This window comes from Fukomys damarensis, unplaced genomic scaffold (assembly GCF_012274545.1).
Source record: "Fukomys damarensis isolate Sample0158 unplaced genomic scaffold, DMR_v1.0_HiC HiC_scaffold_33, whole genome shotgun sequence".
Taxonomy (NCBI): Eukaryota; Metazoa; Chordata; class Mammalia; order Rodentia; family Bathyergidae; genus Fukomys; species Fukomys damarensis.
In genome coordinates this window covers 35,469,093-35,480,637 of record NW_022900945.1, presented here as the reverse complement: position 1 = coordinate 35,480,637, position 11,545 = coordinate 35,469,093, and the positions used below count along the sequence as shown (strand labels likewise).

The following is an 11,545-nucleotide window of genomic DNA, read 5'->3' as shown; positions in this document are numbered from 1 at the left end:
AAAAAAAGATAATTTTTTTTTTTTTTTTTTTTTTTTTGTACTTTCCCTTTGCATAGCTTTAAATTCTTTTCCTTACCTAATTGTTCTGGCTGGAACTTTCAGTAGCATATTGAATAAGAGCAGGAAGAGTAGGGCTGGGGATTTATATCAGTGGTTCGGTGGCTTGCCTCGTAAGAGCAAGGACCAGAGTTCAATCCCGGTACCAAAAAAAAAAAAAGCAGGAAGAGTGAAGATGCTTACCGCGTTTCAGATATTAGGGGACATATTTACAGCTCTTCTCCATTCAGGATGATGCTGGTGGTGAGTTTTTCACAATTAGCATGCATTATGTAAAAATACATTCTTTCTATACCTCTTTGTCAAGATTTTATCACTGTTACATTGATTGATTGGCATATATTGATCCATTCTTTCATCCTTGGGATAAATTTCCTATTGATCTTAGTGGCATTTGTAAGTGTATTGTTGGATTCCATTTGGTAGAATTTTTTGGAATTTTTCTACCCATGTTTATCAGGGATGTTGATCTACCTTCCTTTTTCAGTTGTTCTTCATTTCCTTTTGTTATCAGGGTAGTTGTAACCTCAAAGAATGTTTGAAAGGGTTCCATCCCTTTTATTTCTTAGGAATAAAGTTTGCCTTCATTCTTTAGGAGTTTTGTAAAATTCAACAATGAAACCATCTATTCTTGTTTTTTTTTTTGTTGGAAGACTTTATTATCAGTTCAATTGCATTACTTGTCTTTTGTCTGTTCAGTCTCTCTGTGTCCTAACAGATTACTGCCCTTTTCTAACTGTTGTACTGTTTTCATAGTAAAATAATCTCTATAGACTTGCCTTTTTCAGGGCTTGCATTATATTACTATGTCTTCTCTGGCTTTCTATTTTCCAGCCTATTAATGAATAAAACATTATTTAAATGTAAAAATAAATTTCTTAGATTGATTCCCTCTTCAATAATCTGAAGTCTCAGGACAATAAGGGGCACTACACTTCTCTAATATTAACTTTATTTTAGGGAAAAATTTTACACTGAACATCCCAATATTGAGCATAGAATAAGTATGGGTTCTACTTTCATCTCTCAGCAGTGCAAATTTAGTGAATATTTATGAGCAAACATTTCTTTTCATTCGAAGTGAATTTAGTTTACAATAAATATTTCTTCTTAATATAATTTAATCTTCATTAAATCAGTGCTGTTTATCCATTGTTTGACTTCTCCTAATTTTATCTACAAAACCCAAACCTGGTGTATTAGTCACTTTTTTTATTGTTGGGACAATGTACATGATTTATACAGTTTAAAGGAGAAAGGTTTCTTTTGGCTCAGCATTTCAGAGATTTCAGGGCATGACTGGCTAACTCCCTGCGCTGTAGATGACGAATGCTGCTCCACTCAGGGCAGCCAGGAAACTCAGAGAGAGACAAAGTCAGCCCCACTGGCAGATGTGCCCTCCAAAGACACCACAATGGACAACTTCTAACTGGGCCTCCCCTCCCAGCAGTGCTGTCAGCAACCACCTCATCAATGATTTAATCCATTAATAAGTGTACTACACCCATGGTCTAACCGCCTTCTAAAAGCCCAACTTCTGAACACATGAATCTTTAAGGGACATTGTAAATCTAAACCATAACCACTGGCTTTAATAAAAATAAATTTAGCCTACAAAATCCATGGCACTGTTGTTCTCACAAAGTGATTACAAAGTCTGATAAGATTGTTGAGAACTGTTGCGTCTTTACATTTTTACTATTACTCTTCTTCAAACTTTCCAGATTTATTCTGCTTTCTTTTTCTTTCTCCAAGCCTCCAATGGTGGAATCCAATATAATGTAGTAGTGTACAAAGCAATGAAGTCAAACCATCCATCTTTTCATGCAGTTCTATCACTTATTTTCTGTATTTTCTTGGGCACATTGTTTAGCCACCGTTTCCAAAGGAACCTAACCTAGGGTTGGGCTGAACATAAGATAAGACACAAAACTGGTAGTGCAGTAGCGATAAGACCTGAAATAGTTCTAAAACACTCTTCAGCTCATACATAAAAATTTAGATCATAACTTTCTTCTACGGCATTTATGCATTGTTATGTATTAAAATCTCATGCATATATTTGCATATTTATTATTCATAACAAAGTTTGGATTTAGTTATTTGCTAATCAGGTCTAACTTAGTAACTTTAGTCAATTTCTGACTCAACTCTTTTTTCTTTATTATGAAAGAAATGATATATTTGTCACATATTAGAAATGATTAGTTATAATAAAAAGTAATGTATAACGCTATGTTGAGAACAGAGTACATTCAAGACTTTCACATATATTTCTTGAAGAACAATGGAGTGTTGCCCTATTTTAATCCAAAATTTAAGATTCTATTGTATGAGTAAACTGTAAACAATTTCTGATTTTCCTTAGATTTAAATATCAGGTACAATTAAAGAACAGAAAAATCATGTTATTTCCTTTCCTGTCAGTGTTCCTCAGGGAACAACCTAATCCATTCTCTTGATTAAAAGGAGTAAAACATTCTTGAAATGATTTTTTAAAAGCATCAAGAAGACAAGTAGAAAATAAGAAACCTTTTAAACATCGCAGGCCAACAAATAGTTAAGTAATTGAATAAATCATGCTGGAAATATTGATAATACTATATCTACTAAAAGTAGGCCTGTTTATCTCAATTCACAAAAGCTCAATCCCAACTGAATCGTAAGTATAACTGTGAAAGAACATATTTTAGCAAAAATTATTGGAGAATAAATTTATGACCTCCAATCATAAATTATGGTAACAAACTTGTGACCACAAAGAAAATAACCAATATGTGAAATGTTCAGTCTATTAAAAAATACTGACAATATATGGAAAAGAAAAGTTATAAGTAGGAGAAACTATTTCTTGTATGGACATAACTTGCCAGGACTGATTTTCCAGAATATTTGAATGTTTCTTACAAATTATGATGGAAGAAAACAATCAAAATTTTAAAAAATCAGGCAAAGTAGTGAAAATGGACTTCACAGATATCTCTCACATGTCTAAATACATAAAACAATGCTGAATCAGGGAAATATATACTAATAGTTGAATTGAGGTATGAACTTTTATTCATTAATTAACAAATATTTACTCTAACGAAATGTTTGAATTGATGTTTACAAATAACCACAGTGAACTTTTATGCACAGTTGTTAATTAACTAGTAAAACTGCTAGGAAATAATTTATTTTGTTTGTTGTTTCTTAGGGTTATTTTGAGACAGGGTCTCATTGTGTAGTTGAGACTGACCTGGAACTCAATATGTAGCTCAGGCTGGTCTCAAACTCACAGCGATCTTTCTGGGTGCACCACACGGTTTAAATAGTTTAAACTTGCCTAGTATAATCTAAAATGAGCTCTCTCTACCATCTGCGGATTCTGTTTCCAGATACCTGTGCTTCATTATATATTGTGTTCATTCGCAACAAGACACATAAAACTGCTCATATCATCTTTTTTTCATATTGTTAACCACAGGTGCATTGAATTACACTCATAAATCAAAATATAGCGTGATAATGAAAATAAGGGTATATACAGGTTTGAATCAATATTAATGATTTTTTAGAACAACATGAAGCAGAATCTAAGATATTAACTTACAATGTTTCGAATTTTCAACTTTTTTTTTACTTACAGTGGTGCACTGTGCATTCCATAGGAATTGTCTTTCAAATTTTGGCCATAGCTTTGACCAACAGTATGCAGTATTATACTCTTGAATGGCAGCGAGCAGGGGCAGTGAACAGCATTTGCCAATCAGCCACAAGGTCATGTAGGCAAACAACCAATACCTACAATGACATGAGCTACTCAACTGTAGTGTTTAGTGGGTTCAGTATAATAAATGCATTTTCAACTTACGATTTTTTAAATTAATGATGGAATTATTGGAATATAACCACATTGTAAGTTGTGGAACATATATGTATATAACATGTATATAATATATATATATCCATATATACATACATACATATGTAATCTTGGACTAGAAAATATGTAGCACTGTATTATTTCATTTATATAACATACAAAAAGACAAAGTAAGTTTACACTCAAATTTAAGTGATAAAGACAATAAAAAGGGAAGACAATGATTAACAAAATTTAGGATTGCAGTTATTTCTGTGGAAGACATTAGATTATAATAGTTGCAAGTAGCATGCAAAAAGGTTCTAAGTTTTGGATACTGAACTGTATTGTGCAATTAACTTGAATATTGAGAGACTAAAATAATAAAATATTTACCTGAGTCATTCCCTGCTTCATATTTTACTTTGTATTCTTAGAAAATATTGTAATGGAGTTCTACCTTTTTGATTTTTGACGAATTGCTTTAAAGTTATCAAAATTTTAGGGATATTCTGTCATCTTATTTTAAAATAATTTATACAAATATGATTAGCTATTTTATCCTGTTCTCACTTGATAAACAAAATTAAAAGACTCTGAGTCAATGAATTATTAATAGCATGAGCACAGTGATAAATACATACTGCTTACGAAGCTATTGACATTCGTTTTAATAAAGTTGAATAATTAACCTTAGGTCAGCACAATCGAACATTAATATGCAGGTTTTCTTCTTTAAAAATATGATAGCATTGTATCTCACTGAAAGCTCTTTAACAAAATGCAATAAATTGTTTTCTGCATTAGATGTAGATAAATTGACATGCTTATCTGTATTATACAATAATCTATTTTTTCATTAATGTAAAATTTATTTTAATGGTATGAAAATTTATTCTAATGTCAATAATCTTGCACTAAACTATGATTTGTTTTGCCTTGACACTGTAAATTAATGCTTCACTCTTAAATTATAGCCAACCAAACTAGCAGATTTAGTTGAGTATAGCCTTAGATTAAACTATAAATCAATAACAATTTTGCCATCACATTTCATTGCAGAAGTAGCAAGGACTAATAATGTATTTAAAATATCACATTTTTGGAGTGAATCTAACAAATTAATAAGAATAATGTACTTACTAATAGGATATCAATCAAGATATTAAAGTGACAACATTTTGATTGTTAATGAACAAGTAGGAAATTTAAATTATAATTTTTAGTACATGTATGTTAAGTTATGGATACGTAAATCTTGGGAATAAATGTATATTTTCTTAAGGCAGTAGAACATTGTACAGCTTACTTATATCAAAGAGCCATAGAATTTTAATATTGTTACTATCATAGGTAGTTCCATGTCTTTATTGGAAAAAATTATACCAGTTAAAAACAATTTTAACTTTATAACCTGAAAATGCACATGTTAAATGGAATTTGAACAGTCCAGCTTATATTGCCAAGGACAGTCTTACATTTAAAAGCTTGAAGTAACAGAAATTGATTACAAAAATAGAACACTCTTTCATCTCTATATATATGCACACATATATGTCATATACTAAATATATATGCATTATAACTTGTGCATATATATTTCACATAGGCACTTACGCATAGTATATATACATATGGTAATATGTTCTATTGTATATGTATTATTAATTCAAATCTCAGATTGAGAAATATATAAATATATCTGTATAAAATACATTGGGATGAGAAAAGGGATTATAAATCCACTTAAAATTTCTGTTCAGTAAAAAACTATGCCTCAGAACATCATTATGTAAGCAAGATCACCATTTAAATTGGGAACATTGAAGATTATGCAACCTTTTTAGAGATATATACTTCAAATAATATTAAACATTTTGAAACATATTGAAATAAACTTAAGTTTATTTTTGAACACTGTCTAATAGGGGTAGTTACTTTCTCTTGATGGAATAAAATACCTGAAAAAAGGAAGAAAAGTTTATTTTAGCTTAATTTGTAGAGGTTTCAGTCCATAGTTGGCTGGCTCAAGGCAGAGCAGAGTGACAGAAAAGAAACAGCCCATATAGTGACAGACAGGAGGCCGTGGGGTTTCTTTCTTCTTTCTCTTTGTATTCCATCCAAGATATAAACCTGTTGGTTAGTGCTACCCACAACCCTTGTGATCTCTCTCTTCTGTAAATCCACCATCTGCATCCAGAAATATGCTAAGCCAATCAATAGATTGATTCAGTATCACACACCCATCAGCCAATGTCATATACACATAATGCAGTCACTCCCAGAAGCCCTACATGAGACTTTGGGGAGCTATCTAGATATAAGACAAAACAAATATTCTAAATATTAGTGTTTTTAAATGCTATCTATAAAAGTTGTAATTTTTACAGGAAAATGATAACATTTGTTCCCTTAATATTGGAGTAAATGTTAACCCAAATAGTCTAGTTTCACATTAAATGTGACGTACTTTGTTTTACTATTTGTTTTAAATAAGTAGATTATTTTTAAGTCCCTGTTTTTCTGTAATTTCCCTCTTTGCTTCTCAACTGTCAAGCTACTGCATCAGTATTCAACCTACTATTCTGCTGTACACACATACACACACACACACGCACACTTTTAGCTCATAGGCAAAACAGCACAGTAGAAGGACTAAGCAGAGAAATGCTACACATACATGGTTTCAGGGAGCTGAGGAAGCAACTGGAGAAGCTGGCCAAGGTTATACATCATTCCCGTCACTCCTCCAGGAACCACCTCTTCCAACAGACTCTACCTAATAGCTTGTCAGCTCTAGGGTCCTGTAATCCAACCACTTTATCCACAAATTCTACCTCTGGGGAAATGAGGCTTTGTAGGGGACATTCCAGATATACACTACAAAAATCAGTGTATTCGTTCTCTACGCAGACTTCATTTTCATATTTTTACTGGATTTATTAGCTTTTATTTTCATCTTTGTATTTTTTTTCTTTTAATTATTAATTTTATTTATACATTTTAGGTATACAATATAGCATTCACCCTTTGGAATTTGCACCTTTATGTAATCTATCTTGGTTCTTATTTTTTCCCCACTCCCCAGCCCTGCCTTCAAGCTCTCCACCCTCCCTGTTTACATAGACTTTGTTTCCATTTTTTTTTTCATTTTTTCATATAAATTCCATTGTAATTTAAATTTGGTGAACTCCTATGGTTTTATTTTTTTATTTGCATTTTTATCACTAGCACATTTCTGGAACATAAATGATGTTTAAATGTTTATGATATGAGTAGAAGAATGATTAAATAATACAATCATGTGGTAAAACGTGACTATTAAAAGATTATTTTGGATACTGTATAGCAAGTGCATTTCTCATGGATAGATGGACCTATTGTAGTAATGACTGCCGGGGATTTCGCTCAGTGGCACTGCACTTTCCTCGTAAGCGTAAGCGCAAGGTCCTGACTTTGATCCCAGTACAAAGATAATAATAATAATAGTGACTACCTGTTAATAATTAATGGAAGCCTTTATGCAAACATTTAACAATTACTAAGGCGAACATATTTCCATAGGCATTCTTTTAGCCTGTTTTGTGCCGCTATAACATTATACCACAGACAGGGTAATTTGTAAGGAACAGAATGTATTTGTTTTTGGTTTGGAAAGCAAGAAATTCCAAGACTAAAAGGCTATATCTGGAAAAAGTCTTGCTGTATAATCCATGGCAAAAAGGCAAGGAGAATGAGAAGGACAGAGGAGGGAGGGAGAAAACAAGAGAGCCAGCGATCTGGAGAGAGAAAGATAACAGCCTTACATTCTTTTATAATCTGTATTAATCCCTTTATGAGAGTGGAGCCTTCATAGCCTAAACACCTCCAATTAGAGTCCAGCTTCTGACATAGATGCATTGGGGTTAAATTTCCAACACATGCTTTTGGAGGGAGACTGTCATACCATAGAAGGCATTATGTTTCTCTTTTTTAAAATTCTGTACATGCATACATACACACACACATACACACACACACACACACACACACACACTTTACCATGCAGAGAAAATATTAGGATAACTAAAAATAGAAATAAAATGAAAAATTGAACAGAACTGAGTCATCTAATAAAGATGTCCATGATCACAGATGTATGTTTACAGAGGGAAGATGTATTTTGTTGTAGAGCAACCCTTTATTTAATAACAATTTTGTGGCTATGTCATAGTTTGGTTGTGTGAAACCCTCAGGAACTTCAAACTTAGATTATTTTTGCCCGTTATCATAAAAAGGGATTTTTACTGTTTTTTTAGATAGTGGTTGTTTTTGTTTTGATTTTTATAAAGCAGATGTAGATAAATCTTATGTGTATAAAAGAGACCTTTTGAAAGTTAGAAGGGTATATATTCATGTAATTATTTTAAGGAAAATGACATCTTCATTAAGTAAGAAAAAGTACTATTTCAATGAATCACATTATTTCTACTTCCAAAATAATAGCAACTAAAATCGATTTTTCTACCTTGCATTGCTTAGTATTTTAAATTTTGTATTGTGTCAAAATAATTTATAGTTCAACATTTTAACAGTAGAAAAAAGGAAAGTTTATCATACAATAAAGACATCTTCTTGAATAAGTAGCACGGTTAAAATGAGCTGTATATTAATATATTTATGTTATTATTTCATTTATTACCACCGTGAGACACTGCCCATAGAAATTATATATCGCTTATTTTTAGATTGAAGCACAGTGAATGTCCAGTAATGAATGAGTTGATAGTAAGAAATAGTTGCTAATGATGTCTTCATTGACTCATTAAAATAAAATGGGTTCATGGAATATTCTGTGTTTGATGAAGTGCATGATATTCATTTTAAATATTAATTTTAAAGACCATATAATGTCTGGCATGTAGTCAACTTGAATGTTAAAATTGCATCTGATGAAATAGAAAGTTATCTTCATGCTTAACCTTCTCACCAAGTAAAATCACTGTGACTACTTTCTCCCAGCTGCAAACTCAACCTCTATTGATGATTTCAAGAACAGTTGCTGAACAGATTGAAGTAAACACATGGAAAACAAAATTCTTAATCTTTCTATACTTAGCTTTTTATGACATCTAAATGTAAATTTGAAATTTATGCTCGAATACTATTTTCTAAAAAGTGACACATTTTAACTGTTACCTGTTTTGTGACTTACATAGTAATGAAATGAAAATAAAAATATTCTGTCTGCTGACTGTAATGATTTAAATGTCATGGTTCTTTAGCTAGTGCATGATCTTATAAAAATGCATGAACACATAGGTGCCTTTAAATTAAGAAAGACACCATTCTTAAAGCACATGTAAAGAATTCCCAATAATTCAACATAATAAATGACTTTTATACTTAGTATTTTAATTCATTAACATTTTAAAATTGTTTTTACTGTTCACTTCCATTTATGTGGTGTGATTGTAGTCTGGTCAATCATTGCTTGGTTTTTAATATTACGAGTGAAAATTTGTCCATAACATAGTAATTTTTTGCACTGCGTTTCTAAACAAATAGCAATTAAAAACTGCAATTTATTGGCATCTGTTACAAATTAAATTGGAGTTTTTGTAAATAAGTCCTCATTTGCATGAATTTTATATAGTACACCTGTTTAAGATACCATTTTATGTCTCTAGGGTCCTCCTGGAGCTGCAGGTGCAGAGGGAAGACAAGGCGAAAAAGGTGCCAAGGTAAAGTGGAAATTATACATAGGACGTTTGAAAGTTTTCATGAATGCAGCAAGTAACATGTCAGTATGTATAAGGAAGTGCAAAATGTATGTTTTCTGATTTTGACTGTGTTCATATATTTTGTTTTCTAACAGGGAGAAACAGGTTCTGAAGGTCCTCCTGGAAAAACTGGCCCCGTCGGCCCTCAGGGTCCTGCTGGAAAGCCTGGTCCAGAAGGTCTTCGGGGCATCCCGGGCCCTGTGGTGAGCATCTGTGCTCAGTGATGCCATTTCGACAACAGTGGTTCTTTTCTAAAATTATGAGTGAATATGTTGATGATGGCATTTTTAGGAACCTATAGTGAGTGATGGCATTTTTAACAGGAATTCAGTAAAGGTTATGTAATAGGCATATACTCATAAAATATTCAAGTATTTCACTTCTGTAGTAAGTGCTTGATAAAATTCAAACTTATAAAGGTGTGATAAAAATGCCTTAAGATCTCAAGGATGTAATATTTGTGTACATCCGTCTATTCCAATCTGTGAATGCCTGTGTGTGTGTATAGATATATACAGCAAAGTAAAAGGACACAAAATTGCTTATAGTAATTGTAGATGGATGTTCTTCGTGTGGTACCATAGGTGATTTGCTTTGTTTTTATTTTTGTATTACCCATTTTTAAAATATTATGTTATTTTGTTTATAAGATAAAATGTTTTCTCTTCTGCAGGGAGAACAAGGTCTCCCTGGAGCTGCAGGCCAAGATGGACCACCTGGTCCTATAGTGAGTAGTATCTTCTTTATTATTTTAAAAGAGAAAATTCCTAAAACAGCACTCTTGTGAGAATTCTTGAAATTTTAGCCTTATAGGTTATTTTATATTTTATATTATTATATTATTATAAACTATAATATTCAAAGAAATATATAAGTGAAGCCTAAATACAAGAAAATAATCCTGACTGATCGGTACACAGAAAATATGCCATTTGATTATAATTTTTCTTTCTTATAAATTATTTCTAAATCTAATAATTAATTAGAAAAAATATTTCTAATCCTAATAAAATTCCATTGAGGGGCTAGCTACTCATTTTCCTAATACAGACAGTTCCCCAAGCTGCATGAAATGAAACTTGCTTTCTTAGCACGTCATTTTAAAAAGCAGTGTTGTCACAGCCATTTAATGACTCACTGACTAAATAAATTGTTCTTTTCATGAGACATATAGGTTGAAAAATCAGACACTAAACACCTTTAGGAAAGGAAGATATTATCATAACATTAATGCTTGGTCAGTAGTACAGATTTTACATGTAGACAGCATACATGAGAAATGCAATTAAGCTAGTTGACCAGCACACTATTCAGAGATTCTTTATTGCAGACTCCAAAGCTACCATTGCTAAACTTAGAGCAGAAAGTGATAATGAAAGACTTGCTGTTTAAGACAATTGCTTAAAAATCAGTCTTAGATAAATAATTTGTCTTACACAAATTGTTAGAAACATATGCAATGTTTACTTATAAGCATATGCATTCAATATCATAGTAGAGATATTTGAACTTCATTACCCAAAATTATGAGTAAAGGAATAATCAAAGAGGTAAACAAGTAGGGCTTCTGGTGCACCCCTGCAATGGCAGCACGCAGAAAGACAGAGGCGGGACAGTCATCACAAGATTGAGGCCAGCCTGGGTCCATTGTGAATTTAAGGCAAGCCTACCTACTGGACTACTTAGGGAGATATTGTTTCAAAAAAGAAAGACAAATAATGCATATAACACTATGGATATTAAACAAATGCATATTTGTTTAAATTGTCAATTGGTAATTCAAATATTACTTAAATGTTTATCATGATTATATTAATTACCTCAGGAGTGTGTGTGTGTGTGTGTGTGTGTGTGTGTGTGTGTGTGTGTATATATATAT

At 31.9% G+C, this 11,545-nt stretch overlaps 1 protein-coding gene across 5 annotated transcripts in view; it reads left to right on the top strand.

Annotated features, from left to right (window-relative positions):
* Nucleotides 1-11,545, top strand: part of Col11a1 (collagen type XI alpha 1 chain) — a 531,458-nt gene that overhangs the window by 494,149 nt on the left and 25,764 nt on the right. For all 5 annotated transcript variants that reach the window (XM_033758347.1, XM_033758344.1, XM_033758345.1 and 2 more), the window contains 3 exons: nucleotides 9,574-9,627; nucleotides 9,762-9,869; nucleotides 10,340-10,393. In XM_033758347.1, the coding sequence (XP_033614238.1) occupies nucleotides 9,574-9,627; nucleotides 9,762-9,869; nucleotides 10,340-10,393 (216 nt within the window). The remainder of the gene's footprint in view (nucleotides 1-9,573; nucleotides 9,628-9,761; nucleotides 9,870-10,339; nucleotides 10,394-11,545) is intronic.